We start from the raw sequence: 22,367 nt of genomic DNA on the forward strand, positions 1-22,367 counted from the left end.
ATATTTCAAGTTGTATATAAATTAAGGGGAAACTATAATGGTATTTCTAGTGACTGGGTTTTGATCTTTAAAAAAATCACTTATAGACTAAATAACTGGATCAAAATACAAAATTTTCCTAAGGTATTGCTTTACTCTTAATAAACTGCAAGACATTATAATTTTTTTTACAAAAAGTTCAACTTTTATTGTGTCTTGCTGTTTGCAGCTTTCTCTCCTCTTTTAAAAGGCATGAAATAATAACTCTATCCTTCAACTAATTTTCAGCTCCTGTAAGTTTTTTTCTTTTAGTTTCTAACTGTTGTGGCCTCATGCCAACAACAACGAAATGGTTTATCCTAGAGCTGTAAAGGAAAAGTTTCCTTTCAATGTAATATTCCCCATAGGAAACAGCAGTTGCACTGCAGAAAGTCTTTTCTTTTGCCTTTCAATAACTGGCCTAATAAACAGGTATTACACTTTATCAAAATAATTCCTATGTCATTATTACTAAGTTTGGTTTGGTTAGAAAAAAACTAAGATTAAAATTTTTTTTTTAAATTAAGGTTATTACATCCACGTAATTTTTTGTATGTGTTTTTTTTTTTTTTTTTTTTAAGACAGTCTCACTTTGTCACTCAAGCTGGAGTGTAGTGGCATAATCTTGGCTCACTGCAACCTTGTCTCATGGGTTCAAGGGATTCTTGTGCCTCAGCCTCCTCAATAGCTGCGATTACAGGCACACACCACCATGCCCAGATAATTTTTTTGCATTTTTAGTAAAAATGAGGTTTCGCCATGTTAGCCAGGCTGGTGGCAAACTCCTCACCTCAAGTGATCTGCCCACCTTGGCCTGCCAAAGTACTAGGATTACAGGTGTCAGCCACCATGCCTGGCCTGTATGTGCTTTTAAAGTCCTTGTGTCACTAAGTTACAGGGCTTTGACGCCTGGGTCTAAAAAGGACACCAAGTCCTCCTAAATCTTAAACACTGACAGCAGTTAAAGCCTCATCTTCAGACCTAATAGAAGATGCCAATCAAAATAAACTGTGTTCGTGAGACACAGGACAAGAAAGTAAAACTATTCAACTCCTCAAGGCCCAGGGGCTATTACAGCAGAGGTGGGCACATGAAATTGTAAGAGCTTACCTAGAAAGATAAAACAAGTTCAGTTTCTCTACAAATTAACCATTGATGTCAAAGGCACACTGATGCAAGACCAGCATATGAGCCTCTGTGTCAGATTAACAAGGTTTTCTTGGAGTATTGACCCACTCCTTGATAAAGATTATAACGGTTGTAAAAAGGCTTATGGAAATCATATCTTATGGGCAAGATGATTAAAATTTTAGATTGTTCATAAAATTTTGAATAACAAATTTAATTGGCCTCATGCTCTCTTTATTAGGGCTTATTGTTTGAGAAATTAAGTGTCCTCTCTCAAAAAATAAAGGTTTTTCCCTTTTTTTGAAATCTTTGTGTATCACTTTGGTTAAATGAAGGACTTACTTTACAATGACCTGTGATCCTATTTTGTGATACTAAGCGCTTTAAAGTTTGTCAAATATTTTTTGTCAAATTTTAAATTGGGTCCTCATTAATCTTTTGATATTAGTTCCCTAAAGTCCAAAAGAGACACATTGTTTATTTGGTATAAAAATCTACAGAAAGCATTGTCATACAGAAAGCTTCAGCCCCCCGAGGAGCTGGGACTATAGGCGCCTGCCACCTTGCCTGGCTAATTTTTCTTACTTTTAGTAGAGATGGGGTTTCACCGTGTAAGGCAGGATGGTCTCGATCTCCTGACCTTGTGATCCACCCGCCTCAGCCTCCCAAAGTGCTGGGATTACAGGCGTGAGCCAGCATGCCTGGCCGAACATTTGATTTTTTAAAAAGTCTTACTACATTTGTTACATTCGTAAGGTAGCTCTTCAGTATGAACACTCTAGTTTCCATTTCGATGTTCAGGTAAAAGCCTTACCACACACATTACATTTGTGTGGTTCCTCTCAAAGTTGTATATTTTGATGTCTAGTGAGTTCTGATGCCTGGGGAAAGTCTCCGGCACATACATGTAGATTCTCTATCAGTATAAACTCCTTATGTCCAGTAGTGATTGAACTCTGGTAAAGGTTTTGCCACACTTTTCTCATTTGCAAAGCACCTCTGCACTTTGAATTATCTATAGATCCACAAGTTTTGATCTTTGAATAGAATTCTTGCCACACATACTGCGCTTCAGTAATTTCTCTCCAATATGTATATTCTTTTTTTCCTTTTTTTTTTTTTGAGACAGAGTCTTGCTGTATCACCCAGGCTGGAGTGCAGTGGTGTGATTTTGGCTCACTGCAACCTCCACCTCCTGGGTTCAAGCAATTCTCCTGCCTCAGCCTCCCAAGTAGCTGGGACAATGGGCACACGCCACCATGCCTAGCTAATTTTTTGTATTTTAGTAGAGACGGGGTTTCACTCTGTTGCCCAGGCTGGTCTCACACTCCTGAGCTCAGGCAATCTGTGCACCTCAGCCTCCCAAAGTGCTAGGATTACAGGCGAGAGCCACTGCGCCCAGCCTTCCAGTATGTACATTCTTATGACGAGTGAGTAGTGAACACTACCTTAAAACTTAGCTACGTTTACTGCATGTGTAAATGTATTGGGCCATATTTGAATTGCTATAAAGAAATACCTGAAGCTGGGTAATTTATAAAGAAGTTTAATTGAATCACAGTTCTGCAGGCTTTACAGGAAACATGGTGCTGGCATCTGCTCACCTTCTGAGGAAGCCTCAGGAATATTAAAATCACGGTGGAAGGAAAAGGGGGAGTGGGCATATCACATGGCAAGAATAGGAACAAGAGAGAGGGAGGTTCCATACACTTTTTCTTTTCTTTTCTTTTTTTTGAGACAGGGTCTCACTGTCAGCCAGGCTGGAGTGTACTGGCACAATCTTGGCTCACTGCAACCTCTGTCTCCTGGGTTCCAGCGATTCTCATGCTTCAGCCTCCTAAGTAGCTGGGATTACAGGCATGCATCACCATGCCTGGCTAAGTTTTGTATTTCAGGAGAGACAAGGTTTCACCATGTTGACCAGCCTGGTCTTGAACACCTGGCCACAAGTGATCTGCCCGCTTCAACCTCCCTAAATGCTGGGATTACAGGCATGAGCCACCATGCCTGAACTGCCATACACTTTTAACCAACAAGATCTCAGCCGGGCTTGGTGACTCACGCCTATAATCCCAGCACTTTGGGAGGCTGAGGTAGACAGATCACGAGGTCAAGAAATTGAGACCATCCTGGCAAAAATGGTGAAAATCCGTCTCTACTAAAAATACAAAAATTAGTCAGGCGTGGTGGTGTGCGCATGTAGTACCAGCTACTCAGGGAAACTGAGGCAGGAGAATCACTTGAACCTGGGAGGCAGAGGTTGCAGTGAGCCGAGATCATGCCACTGCATTCCAGCCTGGTGACAGAGAGAGACTTCGTCTCAAAAAAACAAAACAAACAAACAAAAAAACAAGATCTCACCAGAACTCACTATCCCAAGAAGAGCAAAAACCAGGTGGTGCTAAACCACTCTTGAGAAATTCACTCCTGTGATCCAGTCATCTCCCACTAGGCCCCACCTCCAATACGGGGGATTAAAATTCCACATGAGGTTCAGACAGAAGCGTCAAATATACAAACTATACCTGTAAGTGTGAATTATTTGAACCCAGAAGTTAGGAGAACATCTAAAGGCGTTTCCACATTGAGTTTTGTTGTAAGATTCTCTCCAGTATGTTTGGTCTGATGTTTAGTGAGGCCTGAGCGACTAATGAAAGATTTGCCACACTCATTACATTTATAAGGTTTTTCTCCAGAATGAATTATTTGGTGTTTGTTGAGGCAAGAAAACCGTCCAAAGGCCTTGCCACATTCAATACATTTGTATGGCTTCTCTCCAGTGTGATTTCTTTCATGGTACACCAGCTTTGACCTTTCAATAAAAGCTTTACCACATTCATTACATTTGTAAGGTTTGTCTCCAGTATGCATTTTCTGATGATTAACCAGAATTGAACGTACTCTAAAGGCTTTGCCACACTCATTACACATGTAAGGTTTCTCTCCAGTATGAATACTCCGATGGCGTGCTAGTGTTGATTGATGACGAAAGACCTTGCCACATTCATTACATTTGTAAGGTTTCTCTCCAGTATGAATTCTCCGATGCCTTGCAAGGTTCGAAGTGGAATTAAAGACCTGGCCACATTCAATACATTTGTATGGCATCTCTCCAGTATGCCTTCTCTGATGGTACGTCAGGCCTGTTATATGACTAAAAGTTCTACCACAATGGCTACATTTGTGTGGTTTCTCCCCAGTAGGATTTCTGTGATATCTTGCCAGTTTTGAACTTTGGATAAATGCCCCTCCAAACTCATTACAATTGTAAGGTTTCTCTCCAGTATGAATTATCAGATGTTTAGTGAGGCTTGATCGCTGAGTATAGGCTTTGCCACAATCATTACATTTGTAAGGTTTCTCTCCGGTATGAATTTTCCGATGACGTGCTAGGCATGAGTAGTAACTGAAGACCTTACCACATTCATTACATTGAAAAGGCTTCTCTCCAGTATGAATTCTCTTATGATTTGAAAGGTTTCCACTGTCATTGAAGACCCTGCCACACACATTACATTTGTAAGGTTTCTGCCCAGTATGAATTCTTAGATGACGTGCTAGGCATGAGTAGTTCCTGAAGACTGTGCCACATTCATTACATTGGAAAGGTTTCTCTCCCGTGTGTATTCTCTTATGGATTGAAAGGTTTCCACTGTAATTGAAGACCTTGCCACACACATTACATTTGTAAGGTTGCTCCCCAGTATGAATTCTTAAATGTCTTACAAGGCATGAATTTTCACTAAAGACCTTTCCACATTCACTGCATTGGTAACATTTCTCTCTAGTATGAATTATCTTATGTCGAGTGAGTAATGACCCCTGTTTAAAGGCTTTGCCACATTTATCACATTTGTAAGGTTTCTCTCCAGTATGAATTCTCCGATGCCCCGCAAGATGTGAAGTCTGACTGAAGACCTTGCCACATTCATTGCATTTGTAAGGTTTCTCTCCAGTATGACTTCTCTGGTGCCTTGCAAGTTGTGAACGTTGACTGAAGACCTTGTCACATACATCACACGTATATGGTTTCTCTCCTGTATGGATTATCTGATGTGTAGTGAGGCTTGAGCTCCGTTTAAAGGTTTTGCCACACTCGCTACATTTGTAAGGTTTGTTTCCACTATGAACTGTCTGATGAGTTGCCAGGTTGGAACTTTGACTAAAGGACTTTCCACATATGTTGCATTTGTATGGTTTCTCTCCAGTGTGGATTCTCTGGTGATTTACAAGATTTGAATTCTGCCTAAAGACCTTGCCACATATGTCACATTGATATGGTTTCTCTCCTGTATGGATTATCTGATGTGTAGTGAGGCATGAGCCTTGTTTGAAGGTTTTCCCACACTCATTACATTTGTAAGGTTTCTCTCCAGTGTGAATCCTTTGATGTATTGCAAGGTTGTAACTTTGACTAAAGGACTTGCCACATTCATTACATTTGTATGGTTTCTCTCCGGTGTGACTTCTCCAGTGATTTACAAGATCAGAATTTTGTCTGAAGATCTTGCCACATACATCGCATTGACATGGCTTCCCCCTTGTATGGACTATCTGATGTATTGTTAGTAGTGAGCCCCGATGAAAGGCTTTGCCACATTCGTTGCATTTGTAAGGTTTCTCTGTAGTATGCACCATCTGATGGTTAATAAGACTTGAAGACACTCTAAAGGCTTTGCCACACTCATTACATATGTAAGGTTTTTCCCTAATGTGTGTTTTCTCAAGTTGGGTGGGTAATGACAGTTGCAAAAACTCATTCCCATATTTTTTAGAAATGTTGATTTGGACACTTGGAAGAATTCTTTGAAGTGGTGAGACTAGGGAACCATTATTAACTGTCTTCTCAGATTGGTTACATTCATAAATTTTCCCTTCAGTTTGAAATTTCTGCAGGTCAGTCAGATGTGAGTAAAAGCTTAATGGAAGCTGATTTTCAATACATTTGTTTTCTACATCCTCTTGACTATGTTGACCACTTTTACCAGTAAGATTGTTTTTATAGGTCATTGGCACTTCTTTATTATTTATTTCACCATCTTTCCATTGAAACTTAAGGTCCTGTAGATTTTTCTGGATTTCCCTTAAGTAAAAATTTTCAGTATCATAACATTCATGTCTTTCCAGCATCACTGTTTGGAATTTTTCTCCTGTATTACTGTTTCCTATTGGTGGTAATTCCTTCGTCATACATTTAGGAAGGATACCTACAAAATATAATGAACATAGGGGTTTTTTTGTTGTTTTTTTTTTTTTTTTTTTTTTTGAGACAGAGTCTTGCTCTGTTGCCCAGGCTGGAGCAGAGTGGCACAATCTTGGCTCACTGTGACCTCTACCTCCTGGGTTCAAACTATTCTTCTGCCTCAGCCTCCTGAGTAGCTGGGACTACAGGTGCATGCCACCACACCTGGCTAATTTTTGTATTTTTAGTAGAGGCAGGGTTTCACCATATTAGCCAGGCTGGTCTCGAACTCCTGACCTCGTGATCTGCCCACTTTGGCCTCCCAAAGTGCTGGGATTACAGGCATGAGTGAGCCACTGCACCTGGCTGAACATGGCTTTTACAAATAACTAGTATTATTTGTTTTTGTTTGTTTGTTTTTAAATAACTACTATTCATAAATATTTTATATTGAAAACATACTACACTAAAAGTAACGTTTATACTAGACAGTTACCAAACTTTACCACAGTGATCTTCTATTTTTACAAATAAAAAAGGAGTAGAATTCTTCAGTAAAGAAACACTAATCACATGTAATTCAAATTAATTTTAAGGAAGTCTAGTTTCAAACATTCAATGACCAAAAGACTCATGTTGTGCAAACATATATATTAGCACTAAAAGAAGTATTTTTCCACCATGCCCCCAAATCATACACCAACTGGCAGCAAACATATGGCTCTCTCAGAAGAAAAAACAGTTACATATATATTTACTTCATATTTATTGTGCACAAATAAATGTCAAATTACAGCTAAATATCAACAAGTTCAACTAATTAATGATCTATGTAAATGGCAAGCTAAATTATAAATCAAAAATAGTACTGGGAAAATGAGAAAGAATTTTTTGAAGTTATAAAACTAAGTTATTTTTCTGAATACTTATTATATAAGTATTAAACCTGTTCTAAAACTACCTATTTCTGGCTGGGTGCGGTGGCTCCCACCTGTAATCCCAGGTCTTGGAGGCCAAGGTGGGTGGATCACGGGGTAAGGAGTTTGAGACCAGCCTGGCCAACATGATGAAACTCTGTCTCTACTAAAAATACAAAAATTAGCTGGGCATGGTGGTGGGCACCTGTAATCCCAGCTACTCAGGAGGCTGAGGTAGGAGAATTGCTTGAACCCGGGAGACAGAGGTTGTAGTGAGCTGAGATTGCGCCACAGCATTCCAGTCTGGGTGACAGAGCAAGACTCTGTCTCGGAAAAACAAACTAACAAAAAACTATCTATTTCCATAAAAAAATAGACATTTGCAACACTAACAAGCAATGCAAGTCAGCTATATTGACTTATGTCTGCCAAAACTCATATGTTAGGGTCCTAATCCTCAATGTAGTATTATTTGGAGGAGTGAAAACTTTGGGAGGCAATTAGGTCAGCATGGTAGGTAGAATTTCAGGAACGGAATAGGAATTAGAATAGATGTGAAAAAGCTTTTGCTTTTTGCATGACAATCCTTCTGCCATGTGAGGACACAGAAAGAGTTAGCCATGATACACCAGGAAAAGGGCCCACACCAGGAACCAAAGTGACTGGCTCTGACATGTGGACTGCTCATCACCCAGATCTGTGAAAAGTGAATTTCTGTTGTTCAAACCACCCTATCTATGGTATCTGCTATACCTAGCCATATTAAGTTAAAGCTAATATGCCATCTCATTATAAACATGAAATAATGTTGATATACCTTATTAAACAAAGAGACTTCTGAGTCTTTACTGTAAAACATGCAATATTCCAAGCTAGCAAACAGCACTAACTTGTTTTAAAAAATCTTAAGATAAATTATCACTATTTTACAAATAAGGACAGTAAGTCTGCCCGCAGGATTTATGTATCTACACCCAAATTACAAAGAAAGTAAGACGTGAACCTGGGTTTCCAGTATCAAACATGTTTTTAAATAAAACTGGCCAAACAGGCAGTGCAGATAACTGGTCACCCAAATACCAAGAGTGTGGAAAGAAATACTTCAAGAGCTGGCCGGGCGCGGTGGTTCACGCCTATAATCCCAGCACTTTGGGAGGCCAAGGCGGGTGGATCATGAGGTCAGGAGATCGAGACCATCCTGGCTAACACAGTGAAACTCCGTCTCTACTAAATATACAAAAAATTAGCCAAGTGTAGTGGTGAGCGCCTGTATTCCCAGCTACTCAGGAGGCTGAGGCAGGAGAATGGCGTGAACCCGGCAGGCGGAGCTTGCAGTGAGCCGAGATCGCGCCACTGCACACCAGCCTGGGTGACAGAGTGAGACTCCATCTCAAAAAAAGAAAAAAAACAGAAATACTTCAAGAGCCAAGGTGTGTTGCCAAAACATTATTCAGTCATCCTTCATGAATAACGGTATCTGAGTCATCATCCCCTGCACATACTGATGTAGCCAGTGTTCTCAGAAAGTTGTCAAGTGAATGAGTAGGCGTCGTCCCTTACACGCTGAGTGTAGCGTGGAAGGTGAGGGAGTTCTGCAATAATGGGAGTGTAAAATTAATACGCTAGTAAGTGACTGGGTAGTCCATCTGGACCAAAGTAATATGTTCAGAAGAGGAAGGGAGGAGGAAGGGCATGAGGGGAGGGGAAAAAGTTATGAGCATGGGGCAGCAGGGTTTGTGCTTGCAGAGCTGTGGGTATATACTTGCCTAAAGAATAGTTAAAATTCTGACTTTGGAAGAAAACAGAAAGACTTATTTAGAAGTAACGCAGTGACTCACATCTGTAATCCTAGCAATTTGGCAGGCCAAGGTGGGCAGACTGCTGAGCTCATGAGTTTGAGACCATCCTGGGTGAAACCCCATCACTACTAAAATACAAAAAATTAGCCGGGTGTGGTGGTGTGAGCCTGTAGTCCCAGCTACTCAGGAGGCTGAGGTAGGAGAATTGCTTGAACTCGGGAGGCGGAGGTTGCAGTGAGCTGAGTTCATGCCACTGCACTCCAGCCTGGGCGACTGTGGGCGACAAGCCACCCAGGTGCCAAGGTAAGAGACTGAGGGCACGAGCTGTTTCAGTATAATAAAATACACAAAATAACAAGAGTTATACTAGATATAGATCACAGATATGATTATATGTAAGTATCACTAATCATTAGTTTGTAGTAATTACTCTTTATGCAAATATTATAATAATCCTCGCTCTACAATCATAACTTAGGAAAAGCCAGGCCATACAGAGATAGGAGCTGAAGGGACATGGTGAGAAGTGACCAGAAGACAAGAGTGTGAGCCTTCTGTCACACCCTGACAGGGCCACTACAGGGCTCCTTGGTCTAGTGGTAACGCCAGCGTGTGGGAAGACGCCCATTGCCAAGAGGACTGTGGCCTAGTAGTAGCGTCAGTGCCAAGGAAAAACACCCGCTACCTTTCCCCGGGGGAGTTTAGAGAAGACTCTACTCCACCACCTCTTGTGGAGGGCTTGACATCAGTCAGGCCCACTCGCAGTTATCCGGAGGCCTAACCGTCTCCCTGTGATGCTGTGTCTCAGTGGTCACCCTCCTGGTCCACTTTCATGTTCCATCCTGTATACCTGGCTCTGCCTTTTAGATAGCAGTAGCAAAATTAGTGAAAGTACTAAAAGTCTCTAATATATAGAGACTATACATCAGAAATAATGGCGTAAGCTGTCTGCTGTCTCTCTCTCTCTGCCTCGGCTGCCAAACAGGGAAGGGCCCGCTGTCCAGCGGACACGTGACCCACGTGACCTTACCTATCATTGGAGGTGGCTCACACTCCTTACCCTGCCCCCTTGTCTTGTATCCAATAAACAACAGCACAGCCTGGCATTCCGGGCCACTACGGGTCTCCGCGTCTTGGTGGTAGTGGTCCCCTGGGCCCAGCTGTCTTTTATCTCTTTGTCTTGTGTCTTTATTTCTACGATCTCTCGTCTCTGCACATGGGGAGAAAAACCCACCGACCCTGTGGGACTAGTCCCTACAGGTGACAAAGCTAGACTCTGTCTCCATTAAAAAAAAAAAAAAAAAAGTAGCATTATACTGACTAATACTTAAATATGGGAATTATACTATGGGCACAGGACAACAAGGGAAGATATTCCAAAAGGAGGTAGTGTGATGATATGGGAAGTGAAAGTCCAGATGCAGCATTATGAAGCTTTTTATCTGTGAGTCAACAAGGCTTCAGTTTCAGTCAAATGATGGATAGGGCTCCCAAGAGAGAAAACACAAAAATGCACAAGGGCAGATCTTAACTTCTAGAGCAAAATTATGCTTACCCAGGAAGACCAGGTTCCTGTAGTTCTCCAACATCACATCCCAGTACAAAGCTTTCTGCACAGGGTCCAGGGATTTCCACTCCTCCTGAGAGAATTCTATGGCTACATCTCTGAATGTCAAAGGTCCCTGAAAAGAAAAACACATTTCAACAAGGAGCAATGGGAGAGCTCTTATCTATATATAAAATGACAAGAGGAGAGAACTGTCACATCAATTTGATTGAAGTGTTTTCACATATCCACGCAAAGCATCTGTGAGAAAGTCATGTGTCCCTAATTTTAGCTTGTTATAAAATTCAACAGGAGATTATGATATCCTGTAAATCAGTGTACACTTCTCATTTTTGTGTACAATGCAAGAAATACACAAAGAAATGAATAAGTGGTTATGTGTATAAATGTTAGATATTATGTTCAATATATCAACTGCGTGTCCAGATGAGCTAGTGTAAGAGTTGTGTCTTCAAGATGACAATGTCCATAGCAGCTTTAAAGAAAGGTCAGAAACTAAAAACTGTGATGACCAGAGCAACAGCAATGACTACAGTTCTGGAACACTCCCCATGTGCTGGGCATTACTCCAAATGCTTTACATGTTCTAATTCAAATAACAACGTAATAGATAGAGAGATTTTTTTCCCATGTTACTACGAGACAACTATGTCACAGAAAATGCTAAAAAGTCACCTAGGTCAACAACCTAAAAATGGCAGAGCAGGCATCTGAACCCAGATGTCTGAGAATGAGCCTTGAATCAAAAGAAACAAACAGTTAAATTATGGTGACGGTAGGTCCTAGTCTCTCTGTGCTGCTGTACCGAGTAAAACGGACTGGGTAATTTATGAACAATAGAAATGTATTTCTCATGATTCTGCTGGCTGGGATATCCAAGATCAAGGTGCCAGCAGGACTGATGTCTGGTGAGGGATGATCCCTGCTTCCAAGATGATCTTGTTGCTTCGTAGGGGACGAATGCTGTGTCCCCCACATGACAGAAGGGACAAAAGGGCCAAAAAGTAGTGAACTCCGTAGAATAAGCCTTTTGATATATCATTGACGAGAACACCATGCCCACTGATAAAGGCCGACTTCTAGTGACCCAATCTCCTCCTAAAGGCCATGCCTCATAATATTTAAAGATTGGGCACTGGGGATTAAGTTTCAACATGAATTGCAGAGGAGGAAAAAAAAAACTCAGACCATAGCATTCCATCCCTGGCACCCAAAATTGATGTACTTCTCACAGACAAAATATATTCTATCCCAATGGCTCCCAAAGCCTTATTTCTACAACCAATTCAAAAGCCTATAGTCTAGAGCTGTACCTAACTATAATCTAAATCAGATATGGGTGAGACTCAAAAGTGCATTTCATCCGAAGGCAAACTGCTCTCTAGTTGTGAACCTATGAAATCAAATGAGTTATGTGCTTCCAAAATACAATGGTGGGGCAGACACAGGTTAGATATTTCAATTCCAAAAGAGAGAAGCAGGAAACAAGGGGTAGCTGTTCCCATGTGAGGCTGAAACCCAACAGGGCACATACATTAAATACTAAGGCTTGACAATAATCTCTGACTCCATGTCCCACCTTCCAGACATCCTGGAGTAGAGGTTGGGTCCCAACATCCTGGGGATCCCTGTCTCACTGGTTTTGTTGAGATCACCCCACATGGACGTTCTCACAGTGCCTGCAGCTCTCCTGAGCTGGAATCACATACCAGTGACTCTACAGTTTTGGGGTCTCATCGGTGGCCCTGCTCCCAGGGCTTTACTGGACCTTATCCTAACAGGGACTCTGAAGTTGGCCCTGCCTCCACAGCTAGAACTGAGCATTGCCCTAGTAGGGACTTCCAGGGACAGCCTCACTCCTACGGCATTTCTATGCCTAGGCTCCAAGGATCTCTGAGGCATTCTTTGAAATCTAGATGGAAGTAGCCATGAGTCCACATCTCATGCCCTCTGCACACTTTTAGTTACCACTGTGTTCATGTTGCCAAGGTTTACAGTTTGTGTGTTGTAACCGACCTCGATCCCTGGTGGACTGAACAAAAGGGGCAAACACGGGAACAAAAGACAAAGACAAAAGAGTATATTTGGAAGAAGGGGTCGGGGGCACCTTGCCTCTAGTGGACAAAGGCCCTAAGCTTTTTCAGCCCTCCAAATTTATTAGGTCAAAGAGATAACCAAAAGGGGCGGTGATTGTCGGTAACTGTCAGTCAGTCCTTTGGATCACAGCAGGCTTGCAAGACTGCATCATTTGACCAATAAGCACTAGATTTCCCAGAGATAACTTCAAGGAGCCCAGCGCCAGGGAGTGATGGCCCTCAGCAAACTTGGTGGCAGGCACAGTCGTGAGTTTGCTCACATCCTGCATTCATGATAAACAGTTTGCTGTTTGATCATATAGCCTCCAGTGGAATGCTGAGTTGATCATGATCCCTTTGGCCTTTTTGGCTCCCAACAGTGTGTGCCCTCTGGAGTGGTGGCTGGTCTGCACCTGGTCCCACGTCAGCCACAGATGGGGTAGCTAAGGACCTCTGCTCTGAAATACAGAGATCACAGATCTGAGGTATCGGAGTTCGCATGTCCAAAGGGCACCCCGGGCCACTCCCTTGAAACTATTCTGCCCTCAAGGCCCTGGCACTCTGAACCTACAATGGGCACAGCAGTCTCAAAGATCTCTAAAATGCCTTTGGGATGATTCTCCCATTGTCTCAATAATCAGGTCCTGGCTTACTTCTATCCATACTAATCTCCTTGTCCAAGGCCACTTGGCTACACCCCTCTTGGTTTTCTCTCCTAAATACACTTTTAATTCTTTACATGGCCAGGCTGAGAATTTTCCAAATCTTTACATTGGGCTTTGAAAACAAATTGTTTTTAATTCGTTTTTCTCTCCTCCCATTTTCCTATAAACAGTTCAGAGAAGCCATGCAGCAACCTGAACAATTTGCTTTGAGAGTGTTTCTGCCAAACATCTTAGTTCATCACTCTTAAATTCTGCTTTCCACAGCCCGGGTGCAGTGGTTCACTCCTGTAATCCCAGCACTTTGGGAGGCTGAGGTAGGCGGATCACGAGGTCGAGAGATCGAAACCATCCTGGCCAACGTGGTAAAACCCTGTCTCTACTAAAAATTCAAGATGAGATTTGGGTGGAGACACAACCAAAGCCATATCAACTCGTTTCTGTCTTGCCTGAATATAATGACTGAAAGGAACAGGATGAAAGGTTAGGGGCCACTGCAAAAAAAGATGATTGACATAAACCAGTGTGTGCAGTAACACATAAAGACACTAGGTAAGATCTAGTACCATAGCTGACTGCAGCACAAGAGTCGTCAATATCACAGACAGATAACAGGGGAGCTTCTGAGTAGAAACCAGCAAACCTCTTCAATTAGGAGATGACAAGCAAAGGCCCAGAGAGGGCACAATCCCCAGTTAGAAAATTATCATTCTGTGTGTGGTGTTGTTGTAGTAGTTGTTTTAGATGGATCATTCTACTGAACTCCAGCCTGGGCAATACAGTAAAACCCTTCCACAAAAAAAGAAAAGAAAAGAAAAGAAAAGGAAGGAAGGAAGGAAGGGGGGAAAGGAAGGAGGAAAGAAAAAGTGAGAAAGAAAGAGAGAAATGGCCAGGTGCAGTGGCTCATGCCTATAATCCTAGCACTTTGGGGAGCAGAGGAGGGCAAATCACCTGAGGTCAGGAGTTTGGGACCAGCCTGTCTAACATGGTGAAATCCAATTTCTACTAAAAATACAAAAAATTAGCCAGGCATGGTGGTGCGTGCTTGTAATCCCAGCTACTCAGGAGACTAAGGTAGAAGAATCACTTGAACCCAGGAGGTGGAGATTGTGGTGAGCCAAGATCACGCCATCGCACTCCAGCCTGGACAACAAGAGTGAAACTCTGTCTCAAAAAAAAAAAAACAAGAGAGAGAAAGAGAGAAAGAAAGAAGGAAGGAGGGAGGGAGGGAGGGAGAGACAGAGAAAGAGAGAGACGGACAGACTAAAGCTAAAAATAGAGTAACTGAGTTGAAATAGTCACTAGATGAGTTCAACAGAGCTGACTTAGGCAGAAGAAGGAAGTGGTGAACTCAAAGGGGATTTTGACAGGGAGAGAAACAAAAACTACAAAAAACAAAACAAAATGAGGAGAGCATAAGGGGCTCATGGCAAACCATCAAGCACCGAGAACATATGTATTCTGGGAGTCCAATAAATAATGTGAATATATCTAACATTACTTAAGTGTAAGTAAACAAACAAGCTTTACTGAAAGGCATAATATAATCAAAGGCTGGGTTCCATGTCTCATGCCTGTAATCCCAGCACTTCTGGAGGCTAAGGCAAGCAGATCACTTGAGGTCAGTTTGAGTGGTCAACATGGTGAAATCTCCTCTCTCCTAAAAATACAAAAAAATTAGCTGGGTGTGGTGGTGAGTGCCTATAGTCCCAGCTGCTTAGAAAGCTGAGGCAGGAGGATCCCTTAAACCTGGGAGGCGGAGGTTGCAGTCAACCCAGATCATGCCACTGCACTGCAGCCTGGGCAACGGAGCCAGACTTCATCACCAAAAAATAAGATTCACACAAAGAAAATGTCAGCAAGAAAACCTTAGATCTAAAAGAAACATAGTATTTTATAATCACACTGTGAGCCAGGCCTTCCAGAAAAACATAAAGCAAACATTTATTTATTTTTGCTTTTGTGGTATGCCATCCTAAAAGAGGCACTCACTCTTCGTTTTTTGTTTTTTTTTTTTTTTTTGAGATGGAGTCTCACTCTGTCACCTAGGCTGGAGTGCAGTGGTGCAATCTCGGCTCACTGCAAGCTCCGCCTCCCAGGTTCACGCCATTCTCCTGCCTCAGCCTCCCGAGTAGCTGGGACTACAGGCGCCCACCACCTCGCCCGGCTAGTTTTTTGTACTTTTTAGTAGAGACGGGGTTTCACCGTGTTAGCCAGGATGGTCTCGATCTCCTGATCTCGTGATCCGCCCGTCTCGGCCTCCCAGAGTGCTGCGATTACAGGCTTGAGCCACCACGCCCGGCCGAGGCACTCACTCTTTAAACTGCCCAACCCGGAGGGAACTTCAGACATCTGTGGTGAAGATAGCATGCATACAGACAGCCACGGTGACATTCTTTGTAAAACAGTAAAAGAAAAACGATAAAAAAGAAAAAAGAAAAACGGTTAAAAAAAAAAAAGTGAAAAACGGTAAAAGACCCATACGTCTTCATCTAGGGATTGTTCCAAAGAGGATGCAAAACAAACTATTAGTGTTTATTAACATAAAAATATGTACACTTCAAAACCTGCAAAATAAAATTTCACAGCAGAACATTCACTGAAGAATTGTTTTCTGAAATCTCATGATGACGTGTAAATGCAACTCGACACCTCTCACTGACTCTTGCCACAGAACCTACAACAGTAGCTCCCCATGGAAACATGAGGGATGGTGGATGATGTGATAGGGAAAGGAAACTGGGTTTCCCCAGGTTGGGCACTTGAAAGAGTCATCACTTCCTCCAGGATGGTGCATTTCCTGCTTTGCTAGATCTGGCAAGATTCCCCACTACCTTGAGCTGCAAAGGGACCCTCTCCCACCAACATCACATCAGATTTCCCACTCATTTAAACAAAACCTGCTACTATGTTTCTTTTAGATTTTGAAGATCTACGGAAAATGACAACTCTCTGTATTTCCATTTCATTATTTTGTAGAAATCAAAATAAAATAATCCTCATTCATTGCGCAATTTTTTTTTTCTGCATTCTAGGAGCCATTTCATATTCTGTAGTTAAATTTTTGGAATATATATGCCTTAATGTTCTTTTTTTATTTTTATTTTTATTTTTTTTTTGGAGACAGAGTCTAGCTCTGTCGCCCATGCTGTAGTGCAATGGTGCGATCTCAGCTCACTACAACCTCTGCCTCCTGGGTTCAAGGGATTCTCCTGCCTCAGCCTCCCAAGTAGGTGGAACTACAGGCATGCGCCACCATGCCGAGCTAATTTTTGCATTTTTAGCAGAGATGGGGTTGGCCAGGCTGGTCTCTAACTCATGACCTCGTGATCCGCCTGCCTTGGCCTTCCAAAGTGCTGGGATTACAGGCATAAGCCACTGCGCCTAGTCAATGTCCTTTTTTTTTTTTTTTTTTTTGAGACTCAGTCTCGCTCTGTCGCCCAGGCTGGAGTGCAGTGGCGCGATCTCGGCTCACTGCAAGCTCCGCCTCCCGGGTTCACGCCATTCTCCCGCCTCAGCCTCCGAGTAGCTGGGACTACAGGCGCCCGCCACCACGCCCGGCTAGTTTTTTGTATTTTTAGTAGAGACGGGGTTTCACCGTGTTAGCCAGGATGGTCTCGATCTCCTGACCTCGTGATCCACCCGCCTCGGCCTCCCAAAGTGCTGGGATTACAGGCTTGAGCCACCGCGCCCGGCCTTTTTTTATTTTTATTTTTATTTTATTTATTTATTTTTTGAGACGGAGTCTCGCTCTGTCGCCCAGGCTGGAGTGCAGTGGCCGGATCTCAGCTCACTGCAAGCTCCGCCTCCCGGGTTCACGCCATTCTCCTGCCTCAGCCTCCGGAGTAGCTGGGACTACAGGCACCCGCCACCTCGCCTGGCTAGTTTTTTGTATTTTTTTTTAGTAGAGACGGGGTTTCACTGTGTTAGCCAGGATGGTCTCGATCTCCTGACCTCGTGATCCGCCTGTCTCAGCCTCCCAAAGTGCTGGGATTACAGGCTTGAGCCACTGCGCCCGGCCCAATGTCCTTTTTTTAGATTATAAATTTTTTTTTAGCATAAAACTGAAACGTTTCCTTGATGTCCCATGTTTTATGTTTGCTCATAAATTTTATGGTGTATGTAAGGTATACAACATGATATTACAGTACAGATAGTAAAAAAGTCACTATAGTTTAACACATTAACATATCCATCATCTCACAGGTACCCCTTTTTTTTTTTTTTTTTTTGACACGGAGTATCGCTCTGTCGCTGAGGCTGGAGTGCAGTGGTGTGATCTCCATTCACTGCAACCTCTGCCCCCGGGGTTCAAGCAATTCTCTGCCTCAGCCTCCCAAGTAGCTGGGATTACAGGCACCTGCCACCATGCCTGGCTAATTTTTGTATTTTTAGTAGAGACAGGGTTTCCCCATCTTGGCCAGCCTGGTCTTGAACTCCTGACCTCTTGATCCACCTGCCTCAGCCTCCCAAAGTGCTGGGATTACAGGCGTGAGCCACCATGCCTGGCCCAGTACCCTTTTTTTTTTTTTTTTGACAAGAACAGTTCAAATCTAACATAGCATGAATTACATATATAATAAAATATTATTTTCCTGTCGTCTTCATGTTATGCCACCTTTTTAATGCCTAAACTGCATCTCTGCTTGGATTTTACTGCAAATAAATATATTATGCAATGTTTAAAATAAAAGAAATATGATGTTCAGTAATAATTGGTGGAATGAGAGAATTTGGCTCCATCTTCTCTAATAACAAAGAAGTTTTGCTCCTACATCTGAGCAAAATTATAACCTTTTTAGATAAAACAACTGCTACTAGGAGGCCCAGCATGAACACCACAGTCTCTGTAGGATGGATATGCTGACAATGGCTAAATGAATCTGACATTCAGGTTGATTTTATATTTTAAAATCAATGATAGGCCGGACACGGTGGCTCATGCCTGTAATCCCAGCATTTTGGGAGGCCGAGGTGGGCGGATCACCTGAGGTTGGGAGTTCAAGACCAGCCTGACCAACATGGTGAAATGCCATCTCTACTAAAAATACAAAAATTAGTCAGTCGTGGTGGCATGTGCCTGTAATCCCAGCTACATAGGAGGCTGAGACACGAGAATCACTTGAACCAGGGAGGTGAAGGTTGCAGTGAGCCGAGATCGCACCACTGCACTCCAGCCTGGGCAACAAGAACGAAACTCCGTCTTAAAAAAAAAAAAATCAATGATAAAATAAAACACCCTTTATCACTGATGCGTGTATCTAATTGTCCATTCCATTCCCAGTCATTAAGATTTTGAAGTTAGAAACAGTGACTCATTCATACAGCTTCAAATGTAGTATAAAATTAGGCAGAAAAGATCTCCCCTGACACACTCTTTTTCAGAATTGATGAGGTATTGTGCACATTAATATGTGCCTTCTGCATGCAGCTTCTCTACTTCTGGTCTACAGAGAGCTGACTGCATCCTGATTTTGCCTCTAAACAATCTCTGCTACCAATAGCTCTGACACTGTGGGGCTCATACCCTGTCTCCATCCATGTCTGGGTGTGAGCCGCTCCCAGGACCATGCCCAGTGGAGCCTCTTCCCAAGTTAATGTCACTGGGTCTCGGTGAGATAGAATCTAAGTGAGATGAGAGAAACTGAGGGAAGGCATGGGTGAATGGCAGTAAACACGTCAGGCAGGATGCTTCAGACTCAGAGAAGATTCGCAACTCCAATGCATCGCATTTCAAAAAGGAAGGAGACAGAATGATCCACTAAGAATATCATTTTACCTGTGTAACAGCCATCCCTGACTCCTTTTCTTTCCTCTTCTTCCTCTTCTGGGCTGCTGTCTCAGTCAGTATAATTACTTCTTTACAAGTCAAATCTGAAAGTGAAAAATCTGTCATTTAATGCTTGGAAACAACACATTCCCTTCTGTGCTACAACCATGCCCACAGGAAAGACCTCAGCATGTGGAGAGACAGCCCACTGCACCAGGGGGATGCAAGGATAATAAATTCCTAAACAAAGACCAAGTGGCCTGGCATGGTGGCTCACGCCTATAATCCCAGCATTTTAGGAGGCAGAGGCGGGCGGATCAACTGAGGACAGGAGTTTGAGAGCATCCTGGACAACATAGTGAAACCCCGTCTCTACTAAAAATACAAAAATTAGCTGGGCGTGGTGGCAGGTGCCTGTAGTCCCAGCTACTCGGGAGGCTGAGGCAGGAGAATGGCATGAACCCGGGAGGCGGAGGTTGCAGTGAGCCAAGATCGCGCCACTGCACTCCAGCCTGGGCGACAGAGCTAGACTCCGTCTCAAAAAATAAATAAATAAAGGAACTACAAAGAAAAAAGTAGGCTGGGCGCAGTGGCTCATGCCTGTAATCCCAGCACTTTAGGAGGCCAAGGCCAGTGGATCACCTGAGTTTGGGAGTTTGAGACCAGCCTGACCAATATGGAGAAACTCCGTCTCTACTAAAAATACAAAATTAGCCAGGTGTACTGGCACATACCTGTAATCCCAGGTACTTGGGAGGCTGAGGTAGGAGAATTGCTTGAACCTGGGAGGCAGAGACTGCAGTGAGCCGAGATGGCTCCATTGCACTCCAGCCTGGGCAACAAGAGTGAAACTCCGTCTCAAACAAAAAAAAGAAAAAACAAAAAAGAAAATCCATTACAAAAAAATAAGACTCTCAATACTCCTACAAAGACATACCTTGTAGGCCTGATGTGGTGGCTTCCCATCTGTAATCACAGCACTCTGAAAGGCTGAGGCAGAAGGACTGCTTGAGCCTGGGCGGTTGAGGCTGCAGTGAGCAGAGATCATGGCACTGTACTCTAGTCTGACAGAGCAAGACCCTGTTTCAGAAAAGAAAAAAAAAAAAACAACAAAGACATACCTTGTAGTGAGAGTGACAGTCATTTATTGCCCCATTTCTCATTCACTCTATCCTCTATCCCAGGGAAGAAAAGAGTTACCACAAATGACTGAATTTAAATGCCCTTTGGCTAAACAGAAATTCTAAATATCTTTTGATACAAATAAATACAAAATGCACAAGCCTTACAGAAAACAGTGGTAATTTTCATCCTCATGATTACAATTTAAAGAAAAAAATTTTAGAGTGTAAAGTCACAAATCAGAATATTACAACCACCATCCATATCCAATCAACTCATCACTCATCTGGATAGGGTCCTCTCCCACTTTCTTCACTACTACGTGTTTCCGTCTCGCATGCTGCATCTTTCCTCCCCTTTTCTGTTCTTCTCCTCTTTTATGTCTGTTCTGCCCAATAGTCGGCAACTTACTTCACCTCTTGGAACTCTTCCTCCCCAATCTTTCTGATTGTCCCCAATCTCCACGTATTTCTGCCTCTTTTTCCCCATCTAAGCTCCCTCTCTGCTCTCCTTGTTAAAACTCCCTCTTACCTGTTACAGCTCCTTTGTTCCCACTCTCTAGCACCCCCAACTTCCTAGGCTTCCTCCCTGCTGCGGCTCTCTCTCTACTCTGCTTGTCACCCACTGCCCTCTCTTTCAGTTCCAGCACCACGTAGTTCTGTCGGCTGCGGTTCCAACTCTTTTACCTTCTCCCCACTGTCTGTCTGCAGTGCCTCCTCCTTTGCCGCCCCACTCTATTTTGCTGCCCTTCATCTCTCTGAAGGTCCCCTTTTTTTTCCTAAATGTCTCTATGTGCTTTTCTCCCCCTGCTTCTTTCTCCATTCGTTCTCTTTCACTCTTGCTATCTCTCTGCAAATCCCTAAATTATCATCCATTTTGCCGTGTATTTATGGGTCTCCCTCATTCTCTTCGGTTTTTCCTTTTGCTTCGTCATTCCCTGTCTTTTCCTCTCCTGATCCCTCTCACTCACACATTCAGTAGGACAGGGGAGGAATAAGATGCCCACCTCCCGGAAGAGCACATTTTCCAGTGGAGTAAAATTTGGGAAGGAAGAACACTGGGTATCACAAGACAGACTCAGGTCACCTGCCCCAACGGGGGGATCAGGAAAAGCAGTGGCTGTGAAGGGGAAGCCTGGGGACCGGAAGGACCCGGCGTGAGGAGGATACTAGGTGGCGCGGGGGACGATGTCTCAGGACTGGGAGGTTCTGCAGAATCCCAGGACCTGGGAGGGGAAGAGGCTCCTTCAGGAGCCGGACGGCGGGCGCTCCCCTCCAGGGGCTGACGAGGGAGGAACTCGGGGGTCGCGACGAGTGGGAATCCACCTCCCGAGTGAGGGCTCGACTTGGTGCAGGGCCGAAGCAGAGGTCAGTAAGGGTTTTAAGCAGGAACACGACCTGAGTGGGGTTGTCTACGTGGTCCTAAGGCAGAAAGGCAGGGAGCAAGGAACAGCCGCAGAGAGATTTTTAAACCGAAAGGAAAGCAATTATCAGACTTACTTGGGGCGAAGGGGCTGTTGCTGGTATTTTAAGGTCCGTAGCGATCCCCAGGAAACGGGTATAGACAAGGGAAGACCGCCAAGTGCACGTTGGATTCACGTAGACCCGGCGAAGCAAATGTTTAGTCCAGGTAGACGGAAACTGACGCGCAGCGCTGTGACGGTTTCCCCGCGCGATCTGCTTCCGGGTGTGCAGGAAGCTTCACGAGAGGAGAAAAAAAGACTAAGAAGCCTGGGGCGGGGGAGGGTCCTGGGTGGGGTGCGACCCGCTAGGGAAGGGGCAGAAAGACGGACCTGATTTGGGAACCCTGAAAGGGTGGGGCAGGCTCATGCGGTAGTGGGCGGGGCCAGGCGGGACGGGCGGTGTGGGCGGGACCTGTTTGGTGGGCGGGGTCTGTTATTCCCTCTGCCTTCAGCCCACCGAGTCTTTGTTCTCGTAATTTGGGAGTATTGGTGACTGTTTCTTGTCCTGTGAAGCAGCGTTGCTTCTTGCCTATTTTAAGTTAATGTTTTAGACTTTAAGGTCAAAGGTTTAAAGTTGTGGTCCACTTCTGTTGGAAACTAGGATGTTTTCTTCTTGTCAAGTTGAACTGACTTAGGTCAAAATCGATTTTTGTGAGTCTGGTGGA

At 43.5% G+C, this 22,367-nt stretch overlaps 1 protein-coding gene across 2 annotated transcripts; it reads right to left on the reverse strand.

Moving 5' to 3' along the window:
* Positions 1–2,916: 2,916 nt before the first annotated feature.
* On the reverse strand, positions 2,917–22,087 carry ZNF836 (zinc finger protein 836). 2 transcript variants are annotated; one of them, XM_025369212.1, is made up of 5 exons: positions 21,740–22,087; positions 20,056–20,198; positions 19,128–19,222; positions 10,600–10,726; positions 2,917–6,353 (listed from the first exon to the last, which is right to left on the reverse strand). In XM_025369212.1, exons 3-5 carry the CDS (start codon positions 19,140–19,142, stop codon positions 3,685–3,687), a joined length of 2,811 nt encoding a protein of 936 aa, XP_025224997.1. In that variant the 5' UTR covers positions 19,143–19,222; positions 20,056–20,198; positions 21,740–22,087; the 3' UTR covers positions 2,917–3,684. The 2 variants fall into 2 exon arrangements, with proteins under 2 accessions (XP_025224997.1, XP_025224998.1); XM_025369213.1 differs by having other exon boundaries at positions 3,458–6,353; positions 21,736–21,895.
* Positions 22,088–22,367: the final 280 nt, after the last annotated feature.

The sequence above is a fragment of the Theropithecus gelada genome, chromosome 19 (assembly GCF_003255815.1).
Source record: "Theropithecus gelada isolate Dixy chromosome 19, Tgel_1.0, whole genome shotgun sequence".
Lineage (NCBI taxonomy): Eukaryota > Metazoa > Chordata > Mammalia > Primates > Cercopithecidae > Theropithecus > Theropithecus gelada.